At 54.2% G+C, this 13,079-nt stretch overlaps 1 protein-coding gene across 1 annotated transcript; it reads left to right on the top strand.

The window, feature by feature from the left end:
* The first annotated feature begins 2,959 nt into the window (after window positions 1–2,959).
* On the top strand, window positions 2,960–12,822 carry PLA2G15 (phospholipase A2 group XV). The gene is made up of 6 exons (XM_036897553.2): window positions 2,960–3,194; window positions 6,073–6,229; window positions 8,172–8,290; window positions 8,525–8,623; window positions 9,017–9,241; window positions 10,936–12,822. The coding sequence occupies exons 1-6, from the start codon at window positions 3,080–3,082 to the stop codon at window positions 11,445–11,447; spliced, it is 1,227 nt and encodes a 408-aa protein (XP_036753448.2). The 5' UTR covers window positions 2,960–3,079; the 3' UTR covers window positions 11,448–12,822.
* Window positions 12,823–13,079: the final 257 nt, after the last annotated feature.

Raw genomic sequence — 13,079 nt, forward strand, 5'->3', positions numbered from 1 at the left:
GCTTGAGAATCTTGGAGGCTCCTGGCTCTCTGGACAAAGGCCAAGTTTTTAAGCTTGGTTTTCAGGGCCTTCAACCTCTCTGCCCACTATATCCAGGCTGCTGCACAGTCTAAGCTCCCTGCCTGGAGCACCCATCTACCTACTCATCCCTTTGTTTTCCTGGCAAGCTCCTACTTATCTTTCAACTCTTCTTTAATGACTCTCCCCCCAGGCAGCCTAGTCCTTGTCGCCCAGGCCAGGTTAAATACTTGTTCTGGGCTCCAGATTCCATCATGATTGGTTGGTGTTTGGCCTCTCATGACTCAACGAAGGCTCTGGAGTCATGCTGAGCCGTGAGCATTAGGGAGAATCAGTTGGCCTCCAAATGGGCTCTCCAAACTGGGCTGTCAAACCAGCTCAGAAGCCCTGGTCTCCGCTGGATTGTCCCAAGTGCAGCCACCCACCTGATCCAGGTAGGGGAGCTTGGGCAAGGGACAGGGAATGCAAAGGGCCCAATAATGCAGGACGGGCAAAGGCAAGTTGCTGGATTCTCACCTTCGAGAGATACTACACCTGGCCTGGCTCCTCAGTCTCTGATTTATTCCTACCTTTGGCTCTTACCCAGAATGTTCCCCTCCACAGGACCACAGGACTACCCTCCCTCTTTTCCAGTCCTTTCCAGAACTTAATCCAACCCTGTGGACCTTTTAGTCCTCCAGGTCTGACAGACACCAGGACCCTATCCTGGAAGTGGGGAGGATTATAGAGGAGGTGTATCACTCATTCACCCAACATTTGTTAAGTACCTGCCCTATACTAGACACTGTGCTGGTGGTAACTAGTAACTGAGAAGGCAACAATAATAGGACAAGAGAGGGGCTTGCTCTTCCAGTTGACTATATTCTAATGAGAAGCAGGCAGGGACTGCTTCAAAGTTAATGGTCAAGTCTGGGCTGAGGCTTAAATGCAGAGCTCAGCTGAGTCCCCAGAAGGGAGAGCTGCAGAGTGGTCACAGTGCAACAAGTGTAGAAGTCCTAAGGGAGATTGGCGGTGCCTGTTCTAGGCAGCAAGTAAGTCACTGAAGCTGGAGATGAGAGAGCTGGAGAAGAGGGAGCAGAAGTTGGGGGCGGTGATGGGTCCTCACAATGAGTGAGATGTATACAATGCATGCAATAGGAGGGTCGTGAGTGGGGTTAGGAAACTGATTTAATGTTCAATGGTGTCAACCTGATACGTGGAGAACAATCCACAGGAATACAGGCATAAATTGGGACATCAGTGAGGAGGCTACTATGGGTATTAGGGTAGTTTAGTTTTGGGAGAATAAAACTAGCAAGATTTTTTTTGACCACCTGGTTGTGGATCTGAGAGAGAACTATCTAGAATCCAGGGTGATTCCAGGTCTGTAACTGGAGGGACCCATGTGGATGGCAGGGTCATTGTGAGAAAGGGAGCCCTCGCCTTCTGACCCTTCTCCACAGTGTTAGCATGGGTCATTGCTGACCAGGCCTTGGCACACATTCTACCAATGGTCCTGGTTCCTGTCATCTGTGGGGCCAATAGAGTGGGGCACCAGGGAACTGCTGAGAACACAGCCACCCTTGAAGGGGCCCATGTTCACCTGAAGCTGCTGGGCTGGTAAGACCTTCCCACAGGCCAGAGTCCAAGGTCCTGATTTCATCTTAACCTCCCCTAGCTTAATCCATGGCTCTGGGCTCCTGCCTGTCCCTAACCCTGGCAGAAAGGTCCCTGTAGTCTCCCTCACTGGTCTGCACAAGATCCACCCTCAGCAATACATCTGCTGGGGCCTAGGATGGAGGTGACAGAGGCAGAGTTTTAGGGAGGGGGTCCCTGAGCTAGGGCCATTGGTGGGAGATGGTTGGACCTTAAGAGAGGCAGATCCCCAACCACCAATGTGTTTCACCATAAGAACACAGAAGTGGCAGACCAAGATGGTCAGTAGGTTTATGGTGGGGCCCTCCAAGAGGAAGGAAAGGGTCACACATTGACCAAGAGGAAGGAAGGGGTGGGATAGAGTTTTTGGGACTAGTCAGGGATGGCCAGGACCGGTTGTGTGGAGGATCAAATCCTCTAGTCTCCAAACACGCTGTCCCCCTATTGCAGAGTGAAGCACGATGCCAGCATATTACCGGCTGTCAAGTATTTGCTGGCTCTGTTTGCCTCCCAGTCCTCACACAGGGAGCCTGTGTCCTCTCGAGATCCCCAGGTTTGCGTGTGGTGGAAGTGGTGGGGGACCATGAGGTCTCACACCCTTCCCGCTCTCCGGGGGAATTTGTGGATGGGCCATGGCTCAGGGTGGAGACTCAAGACCACCTTCAACCTGACAGGCGAACTGCTTGATCTGGTGAGGTGACTTCACACTCCGCGTCCCTAAAACGGGCGGACAGAACTCTTACTAGGAAGCGAAACACGCTGACCTGGCCTCTACCCATCTCTAACACTGGGGCAGAAGGCAGTGGGGCCCTGAGAGGGTGGCCTGAACCCAGGTGACCTCCAAGAAGAGTGCGAAAAACCGGTGTAGGGGTTTTACGAAGGTCCCAATCAGCTCCTTGTTCCCTAAGGCCTAAGGACTGCCCGGGATCCACTTCTCCCTTTGTTCTTGGTTTGACTGGGGTTTAGCAGCAGCCAGCACTGGACCCTGAATCCCCGCTCAGCCCCGCCCGTTCTAGGTCCCAGGTCAAGAAGGCGCCAGGAATCGGGTGTAAGGGCTGCGCAGCATGGTCTTCGGGTACCAAGGGATGGGCTGGGTACCGCAGCGGCGAGCTGGGTCCCACCCGTCGGCAGCTGAGAGCATAGGAGCTCGGCTGAGCCGCGATCGATCGATGCGCTCGGCGAGCAGCGAGGACAAGATTGCTGGCCCGAGAAGAGCAGAGGCGGGGCGGCAAGTCCCGACTGGGAGGGATACGTCTGGCGGCGAGTCCCTATTGGCAGGCGGTTTGCGGGGAGGCGGGCCCTGATTGGCGGGGCTGCTGTGTCAGGCTGCGGGCGGTGGGGTTAAGTGTGTCGCCGCGGCCCGGGCCCAGGCCGGACGACCGAACGCGGAATCCACACCTCGCACCTGCATCCGCCGTCTCCGGTCATGGACCTCCGCCTCTGCCCCTGCCGCGCGGCTCTGCTCGCGGGTGGCTTCCTTCTCTTCCTGCTGCTCGTAGACCCGGTGCTTCTAGCCGGACGTCGCCCGCCTGTTGTGCTGGGTAAGGCGCGCGTCTAGTGATGGGTGCATTTGTTTGTGCGTCCGGCAGGACGGGGTGAGGGCGGGACTGTCTTCTAGGTCTGTCTCTGCTCTGAGCACGGAATGGGGGAGCGAATGCGTGTCTGTCTTGTCATCTGGGTCGGTCCGTCCACCTCACGCCATGCTAGACGCCGGTGTTGTCAACTTCTCATTTTCCTCTGTAGAATATGGGGGTAAGTGGGAAGTTTACGGTGCGGGTGTCCACGTAAGTCCCAAGTCTTGCTTCACCTATCCCCATTTTTTTAGTTGGAAAGACCAAGACCCTTTGGCCTCACTTCTGTGGGTTGGTCTTGGGTAGGGTGGCCTCAGAGTTGGCCCCCAAGGGTGTCAACATAGACTTGGGCTTGGCTAGGAGGCTGTCTTCCTCGACCCTTCAGCCCCAGATGTTTCAGAGAGCATTACTGAAAGGAAGCTTTTGGGGGAAAGGATTGTTTTCCTAACCTGCCACCAAGGCAACCCTCAGACTTATCAAATGGGTGGCATTGGGCTTGAGGGAAAAGGCACAAAGGAATCAGAGGGTGGCTAGACAGAGGAATGGGTTGAGGCAATAACTATGAACAGATGTCAGGGAACATGCCTGTACTCTTACCCCTGCCAGACCTACCTGGACTAGTCTATGCCAGAGCTAGGCCACTTCCTCTGCCTATCCCCTCCTTGGTCCCGGCACTGGCAACTGTACAGGCGCCACAGTGGTTCCTTGTGGTATGGGATAGGGATGAGACCTCTGTGTTGGGGACCTTGAATGCCTCATTCAGGCTGTCACTCCCACCCAGAGCGTGTGTTGGTGGCCAGCCGGGACTCCTGAAGACGGGCATGCTGAGGAATACATTACATACTGTGTCTGCTAGAGCATGACCCCCATGCTCTTTCTTCTGGGAATATTTTAATGGGGATAATGCAGATCGAAGAAGGGTAGGGTTGGAAGGCCATGTGATCCCAGGGGGAGCTCTGGGCAAGGAAATGTTCCAGAGGTTTGTTCTGCCCAGGTTTACCAAGGGATCTGGGGAATTGGGCCTGCCTTCCCCAAGCTTGCAGAATTAACCCCAGACATGAGGTCTGTGCTGGGCAAGGACAGAGAATCCACTAACCCAGTCAGGAAAGGCTTCCTGGAGTAGGAAGCAGAGCAAGGCCAGGAGAGAGTTTCAGGCAGAGGGAACTATATATCAAAGGGAGGAAGATACACAGTCCAGGCTGCCTGGAATGGAGTTGGGGAAGGAATGGATTGCGCAGGGCTAGTAACTGGTTGGATCGTCTGGACTTTATCCTGGGGTCCTCAGGGAGTCAGGGTTAGCCAGAGGAGTTCTGAGTATGAAGGATATGGCATTGGGAAGGGTGTGGTCTGTGAAAGGCCTGCAGCGTTTTCATCTGTATTAGTGCTAATGGCGCTCATTAATTCACTTAGTTCTTGGTTATCCTAGGTCACAGCAGAGGAGTCTCAGGCAGAGTCAGAGCTCAGAGTCACAGAGCAGCTGGAATTCTAACCTGCCCAGCTTCTCAGAGACTGAGGCAGTTGGCATCAATCCTGGGAAACCCCATGGGCAGTGGACAAGCTGTTCCTGGGCACAGAGCGTGGACCTGAACCGCAGAATCAGATCAGCATCCAAGGGTGACCAACCTCTTGGGTGGGACCCAAATTGTAGTAGAGGAAGCAGAGGCCAAAGAAGTGATCAGAAGCCCCTGGCAGGAGGAATGGACTGTAGAAAGCCATTTCTACCTCTCCCAACCTCGGCCTCCTCATCTGTAAAATGGGCATAATAAGGATGTTCTCTCCCAGTGTCAATTGAATTGAAAGGCATGCGAATCACTCTTGTCCTGGTTTTAGGCACAAAGGGGCTTAGGAATTGACCACTGCTATTTTTAGAGGCCATGCAGTCTGGCCAGGAGAAAGGGCATTCTGGCAAAGCAGACTGGTGTCTTCCTCTTTCACCCATTTCCTCTTTGGTGAAGACAATGACCAAGGTCTCTGCCCTGCCCAGTCTATAGACACGTCCTCTAGAAGCTGTCATGTGAGGACTCCCTACTTCTGCACCCACATCGTGAAGGGCGATGTAGGCAGGTGCCACACCTTCCTCCCATGGCCATCCTGAGGTCACTGGGGTAGTGCACAGAGAGGGCGTGTCCTCTGCAGGGCTGAGTTCCCAGTTGAAGCCCAGTGAATTCCCAAGAGAGTCAGACCCCGTTTGTTCACTCAGTATACATGAATCCTAAATGGGGATGTGTGTGAAAGGTGTTGAGAGCATGGCATATGAGAGCAAGTGAGTCCTGAAAGGTCACTGGAAATAAAATGACTGTGAAGATCTTGATCATAGAGCACTGAAGCAGCAGGGATGGGTTTGAGTGTCACAAGGGTCCTCGGGCCCTGTTAGATTAGATAGGCCAGCTTGGGTAGAGAGAGGTCATCTTTGGGGCCTGGTCATGCCCACCCCCCTGGGCTGTGGCTAGAATGGTATGTCGTATCCAGGTAGCCATCTCCGACACAGGGTCCAAGTATGCCTAGATGCGCAGGCCCTCCAGATAATCTGCCCTCTGGGATCTTAGTGGGATCTGTCCTTCGGCAGGGAAGGCCTGGGGGCTGCAGTAGATGGTCAGGTGTCAGAATGAGCTTCTCTCAACTGTGTTTTTGTCCACGGTCCCTCCTCCACAAGTTTGCCATGGAGTGACTTCTCTGGATTCAGTGTTGGCTGGTTAAGTGATCCAGTGCTCAGTCCTGTTTCCCACTCCTTTGCCCAGAGTGAATGAGGTCCTGCCCACTCTGTAGGCTGGGATGGCTGTGGGTAGAAGGACTTTGGAGTCAAGCCTCAAGGGTCTCCAGGATCTCATGCATGCTCTGTGTCCTGCAGTGCCTGGTGATTTGGGCAACCAGCTGGAGGCAAAGCTGGACAAGCCGACAGTCGTGCACTACCTCTGCTCCAAGAGGACCCCCAGCTACTTCACGCTCTGGCTGAACCTCGAACTGCTGCTGCCGTTCGTCATTGACTGCTGGATCGACAACATCAGGTGAGGCTGGGCTCAGGTAGGGTACTGCTCACCAGCCTAGCCTGAAGAGGCCTCCAGAGCCCATTTCTACCGCATCCTCGAAGTGACTGATGCCTCTCCCTTCCTGTCTCCTCGGTCTGGCTGGCCCCACCTTCGCCCTCACCCAGACAGGTTTCTTCCCTATCCTGCTGCCCTTGTCCCTTCCCTCTCCAGTTCATGCCTTGGGTCCCATACTCTGCACCTGGTTTCTGTTCTCCAGCCTTGTTCATAGGCTCGGCAAGGCCTCCACCCCTTCCTTCCCTAACGTCTGACGTGGCGATGCCTGCCCCTGCAGCTGCTTGTTCTTCCTGGGACATGCCGTGTCTCTGTGCATCCGCACATGCTGCTCTCAAGTCCTGGAATCTACCCGTGAACCTTCTGCATCATAAATCCCCGCCCCCCACTCCCGCCACCCAATTTGACCTTTAAAACCTGACCCCAGTCGCTCTGAGGAGTCTCCCCTGCTGCTCCCTATAGCTGTTAACATCTCCTTCCCCCAGACCACATGCCTGTTTCCTCCAACTCTCCAACTTTGTTTCCAAGGATGTCTCCCTGATAATAAGATAATAGCATAATGAGAATTGCTGGTTATTGAAAACAGGCACTGTGCATTTTACACACTTCTTTTATTTAGTCTTACAGAAACCCTGTGAAACAGGTGCTGTTTTCAACCCTGTTTTACAGATGAGGAAATCTGGAAGGGCAAACAGGTTAAAAATTTCCTAGGGTCCCTAAGCTAATAAGAGGCAGAACCAGGATTTGAATCCCAAATTATGTGATCTTGACCGAAGATCCCAGACAGAGCTCCCTGAAGGCAGAGACAGTGCCTCTTTTATCTTCATAGCAGTAGAATCAGGAACTCATGTGATGCTCCATAAATATTTGAGCTGAATGGAGTCTCACAAATGAAATTCTTTTCCTGGAGACACACTAGCCAGTCCTCCAGGCACCCTGCCTTTCCCTGGTGTTTATAATACCTGTTTTGTTGGCTCTCCCCCTCTGCGTGTGATCAGGGTTATTTCTGGGCTGTGGATCTGCATTTCTATTTTTGTATCAGAGATGTGGTCTTGGGTACTGCCAATTGGAGGTGCAGGCTGATACCAGTTTAGATTTTCATCCAACAAAGAGTTTCTTTGGATCTTTTCCAGAACATTTTCCTGCACTTTGCTGAGGGGATAGTCTACAGAATGCCTGGAGAGAGTGGGCACCCTGGACCTATTATTTGGGCCAGTGTTGGGTCTCTTGTCAGCTCTCTGACTGATGGTTAAGAGGCAGCAGGACCTAGGACACCAGAGACTGCAGGTCTAGCCTGTGTTTTCTCAGGCACGTTTGCCTCCTTGGTATCAGGGAGGCTGGAACAGGTTTCTGACCTGGCACAATGCTCCCCTCCCTTCTCCACCACCCTGTTCCCATCATTTCTCCAGGTCCCGCCCACCCAGGTAGCAGCCACAGGTGCTCAGGCCCCGAGGCAGGTGTTGTTCTGTCCAGTTCGTGTGTGCCGCACTCACCACCTCCTTTGCCCTGTGCTTTGTTGTGGCTATGGGTAAGGGAGACTGCAAGGTTAGGCTGCCTGCCTTTTGGGGGTCAAGTGTGATATTCATGGCAGAGCCAGGCCTGGCACTTCTCTCTCCTAATCAGATCCAAGACCTGCATTCTGGGGTGGGTGACACTGAGGAGAAGGGACTATTGCCTGGCTTTGGGTCCTGAGGTCAGTCTTCAGCATGAGCCACAATGAGGTGTCCTTATTCAGGTGTAGTTACTCCTGTGCTTTATAAACTTGGCTTTGTTACTTTTGGATCTCCCCTGAACATCTGACCAACCCTGAGAATGGGAAGGGAGTATGGCTTGTGACGTTGAGCAGTATTGGGACATACCAAGTTCACTGTCACCTCTGGGTCACTGGCTCAATATCCACTCCTGACAGGCTGATCTACAACAAAACGTCCCGGACCACCCAGTTTCCCTATGGTGTGGATGTGCATGTCCCTGGCTTTGGGGAGACCTTTTCAGTAGAGTACTTGGACCCCAGCATAAGCAGCATAGGTATGTAACCCTTCCTCCAAGGACTGGGGCTAGAGGTTCTGTTGGACTCCTAGAGTGGGAGGACCCTGTTGTTTTGAAGGGTCATCTTTGAACTGTCTCTGATTGGTGGGGGCACAGAGTCCTATGGCATTCCTCAGGAGTGTCTCCCTGCAGTAGATGTCACAGTCTCTTGTTGGGTGTCATGTGGGTGGCTGGCACTGGCTATGCCCTCTCTAATGCTATGCATTTCTGTAGGTTCCTATTTCTACACCATGGTGCAGAGCCTTGTGAGCTGGGGCTACACACGGGGCAGGGACGTCCGGGGGGCCCCCTATGACTGGCGCCGAGCCCCAAGTAAGTGGTTACCCTTGTTTCTTCCCTGAGGTCTTGGTAAGTGGGGACGAGGTCACAGCCACCACAGTCCCTGGGCTCTCCCCTAGCCCTGGGCCTGTGGTGTCTAGCCCGGCGGTCACAGCTACCAGCCCTGCTCAGTCTGTCCTGTCCTTCACCATCCCCCACCCTAGCATTTCTGGGCCTCTGAGCCCCGGGGAGAGATAATGAGGCTGAGGAGGGGAAAAAGCCTCTTTATTTCCTCCCTTCATAGAGACTGAGGGGAAACGAGACCACTCTCACTTGGATTTTAGCGCTCTCCCCACCCATCTAGTCCTGGGCCTGGCCTGAGAGGCAGTTAGCAGTTCAGGCTCCAGGACCCTTCCTGCCTGACCCCCACCTGGCTCTGGCCCGCAGATGAAAACGGGCCCTACTTCCTGGCCCTCCAGGCGATGATCGAGGAGATGTACCAGCTGTATGGGGGCCCTGTGGTGCTGGTCGCCCACAGTATGGGCAACATGTACATGCTCTACTTTCTGCAGCAGCGGCCACAGGCCTGGAAGAACAAGTATATCCGTGACTTGGTGGCACTGGGTGCGCCCTGGGGGGGCGTGGCCAAGACTCTGCATGTCCTGGCCTCAGGTAAGACCCTGCCTGGCCCGGCTGGCGGATGCTGGTGTCTGGGATGTCACCCTCTCTTTCCTCCTACCCTCTTCTCCTGGGTCAACTCATGTCTGTCTTCTTGGGTGAGGCCCCTTATTTCTTCAGAGTGGGATCCTCTTCCAAACATCTCTTTTTCCAAAAGAGAACCTAACACTACTTATAGCTTTGCCTCTCTAGTTGATGAGCCCTGTTGGCTGTGTACATGGAGTGCCGTGACTGTTGGTCATACAGGAACTTGCGTGTGTACATGTATACACTGCACACACACTGTGCCTCAGGCCCGGCTGACCTAACTAGGTTTGATCTGAAGCGCTCCTTCTTTCTTACTCCCATCCTCACTTTTGCCACAGAGAAGGAAGGTTAGACTGCAGTTTCCTGTTTATGAGTTAAACCTCCATCTGCGGTAGCAGGGAGCCTCTGTGGGCGACGCAGGGAGGAAGCAGGTGTAGATTTATCTGGGCCTGCTTGCCTGGCAGCTGGGAAGGCCACCTCCTTCCCCAATCCACCTGCCTTTTCATGACTGGCAGAGCCTACCAGCTGCAGCTGTAGGCTTTCCTCCCTCTGCTGGGACTGGGTGGGAGCCCCATGGCCGCTCAGCCATGAGCCAGGGCTGTGCTAAGCATCTGGTGAGCTTTCCTCCTGAGGTCAGCAGCACTGCCTGACTTGGTGGCTGGTCACCTGATCACTGTGGTCAGGTCAATAACCCTGATTTGACTGGACGATGAATCAGATACAGTGAGGACTCATCAGAGCCACTTTGTCTAGCTGGGACCTGAAAGGATAGGTGTGGGTACCCCCCGAGTATGAACCAGGAGGCCATGATGGAGTTCAGGGCCCAGCCCTTTCAGAGCTTCCTTGTGAGTCCCCTTAGAGCTTCACCGCAGATTCCGGGACACTGTTCTGTCGGGCCCTGGCAGTCTGGGAGCAGGGGTGGGGTGGGAAGGGTGGTAGTCATGGACCTTTAGAGAACTTGGAGGCTTCGCTTTCCTCAGTGATCCTTGAGCCAGACTCCATCAAGCAGAGCTGAAGGCATGCAGTCAGTCAGACGGGTGGGGTGAGGGGTAACCATGGGACCCGAACACGTCAGAGGGCCCCTGTTGCCAAGTTCTAGCTCACCCCCTGGAGGTCTCACTGGCTGTGGTGAGTGTTGCTGGTGTTCCGATGTGAGAAGGACCCTCCCTGTGTCTGCAGCCTCTTCTCCTGCCCTGTCTCCTGCAGGCTGGCTGCCCAGGTCAGTGACAGGCAGGTGGGTGGGAAGAGACCAGGGCTAGCTGGCTATAGGTCAGAGCCTGGGGAAAGAAAAATGTTTATATAGCTCAGTGTAATAAAAGAGAGAGAGTACATGTCTCTGGGCTGCTGATTCATCTTCAGCAGGTCATCACCACAGGCCTGGTGATAAGTTCTCAGAGGAAGGTACTGTTTATAGACGAGATCACCCTGTGGTCATGTGCTGCTGAAGTCCCTGGTGACAAAATACAAGATGGAAGAATAAAATTTTGGTTGTATGCTTCCCAGATAGAGCAAAAATAAAAGGAAACATAGGAGTTAGCCTGACAATAACAGCATAGAGTTGCTGAGCCAGTGGCTGGGGCCTGGCATGGGGCCTGGTGGTGACGAGCCACCCAGCCAGCCTGCATTCCTGAGCACAGATGACCAGAGCCCTCTCCCTGCAGGAGACAACAACCGGATCCCTGTCATCAGGCGTCTGAAGATCCGAGAGCAGCAGCGGTCTGCTGTCTCCACCACCTGGCTGCTGCCCTACAACTATACCTGGTCACCCGAGAAGGTCTTCATGCGCACACCCACAGCCAACTACACGCTGCAGGACTATCGCCGGTTCTTCCAGGACATTAGCTTCGAAGATGGCTGGCTCATGCGGCAGGACACGGAGGAGCTGGTTAAACCCATGGTGCCACCTGGCGTGCAGGTGCACTGCCTCTACGGCACTGATGTCCCCACACCAAATTACTTCTACTATGAGAACTTCCCAGATCACGATTCTAAGATCTACTATGGCAATGGCGATGGCACTGTGAACATAGAGAGCATCCTGCTGTGCCACACCTGGCAAGGCCTCCAGGAGCACCAAGTGTCATTGTTTGAACTGCCAGGCAGGGAGCACATCAAGCTGCTGGCCGACCCCGCTACTCTGGCCTATCTGAAAAGTGTGCTCCTTGGGTCCTGATAGCCGTGTGAGGCAGGGCTGTGGGATGGCTTGGCCACAGCTGCTTCTCTTGGCCTCTGGGGCTATCATGGCCCATGAGCTTAGCAGTCTGAGGCTGACCATCTAAGGCCATGGGTCTTGGGTTGTGAAATGCCTGCCATGGGGAAGTGCTGTGTCTTACCCTTCCTCTGTGGGAGTGAGGAAGGAAGAAATAGTCTAGACTCACTCGAGGGACCTTTAATGGAAAGAGTGCTGGTGCTGGTTCAACTGTTGTGACCTCAGGACGGGCTCGACAGGCGGGTTGGCTGATACCTTGCCCCAGTCCCCAACTCAGGGGTCATGTGTTCTTCTACCCCTGTGACCTTTCCACACGTGTGCATCAGGCCCCGGCCCCTCAGCCTGCCTTGTGAGGGATATTTCTGAGCTGTGGTCCCTGCCTCCAAAGGCCCCAGGGATGGGCTCTTGATCCCTAGAGGATCCTTCCCATACACTGGCCACAGGTAGACCTGCTACTGGCTTATATGTGGCTGGAATTTCTGGCTTTGCTGTGGCCTAGCCGCTCAACAGCCTGGCTCTGGCTTTTTGGGGCTGCCTGGTTCCCCCTGCAGGCAGGGGTGGGTTGTTGTGTTCTCCTTCACCTCCAAGAACAACCTAACTCAGGATTGGGTAGCAGTTGGTTCCCCAGTTCTGGGGGCTATGTCCCAGGAGCCCTGATCCCATTGATTGGGCCCTTGCCTACAGTACTGATGCTGGCTCTCTTTGCCTTGGGTCTCTGGTTCAAGGATGATGCCAGGGCCTTTTAGGTACTTATGAAGAAAGAGAACTCAAAGAATTGAGTTCCTCAGAGCTGCCCTGACTGCCTTCTTGCTAACCCCACCACCACATTGCTACCTTGCCCTAGGTTCCCTGTAGCACCCAAGTGGGCTGACACAGGGCTGAGAGGAGATGGGGTTCCAGCCAGCCCTGCCCAGCACCTACCCCCACCAGGCAGCTCAGTGGTGTTCAGTCTGCAGGGACTGACCCAGAAGCTTCAGTGGGCCACCGAGAGAGCCAGGTGCCTTGGGGCCCCTGGGGATTTTCTGTCCACCTCACATGTTGCATGGGTCTGCCTGTGATAGTAGGGATAGAGAATCCGGATCTGCTTTGGTGATAGTGGTTTTTAAGTGGGTCATGGCTATAGGCCAAGACTTGTATCTGCTCTCTAGGGTGGGCCCCCAAAGCCATAGTCAGGCTGGATTGTGTTGCTCTCCTACAGGGTTTCTGTGGAGCTGGATTTTCTCAGTTGCATACATGCCCAGCATTTGTCTTTCCCTTTGTTCCTGAATGACGGGCCCCACATGGGGCTTTGAGCAGATTATCTTGATTCTGGCAATGAAAATATTCTGGATGCTGTAAAGTGCTCTGGCTTAAACTCTGTGCTGAACATGAGAGGAGGAGGGTAGTGGCAGGGGTGGGGGGCTATAGAGGCAGGTAATCAGGGGCTAGACCTTTCCTGGGGTCTTGATGGGTTCTCACAGCACCAAAATGTGCCTCCTGTGCACCTCTTAGGGCTTCACCCTCCTGCCTCTTCTCCTGTTCCCCTCGTGGGACTAAGAGCCTGAAACATTCCTATTGGAATGCAGCCCCTGCCCTCCCCCTGCTTCTGCCTGGTCA

The sequence above is a fragment of the Manis pentadactyla genome, chromosome 15, assembly GCF_030020395.1.
Source record: "Manis pentadactyla isolate mManPen7 chromosome 15, mManPen7.hap1, whole genome shotgun sequence".
In the NCBI taxonomy this organism is placed as follows: Eukaryota; Metazoa; Chordata; class Mammalia; order Pholidota; family Manidae; genus Manis; species Manis pentadactyla.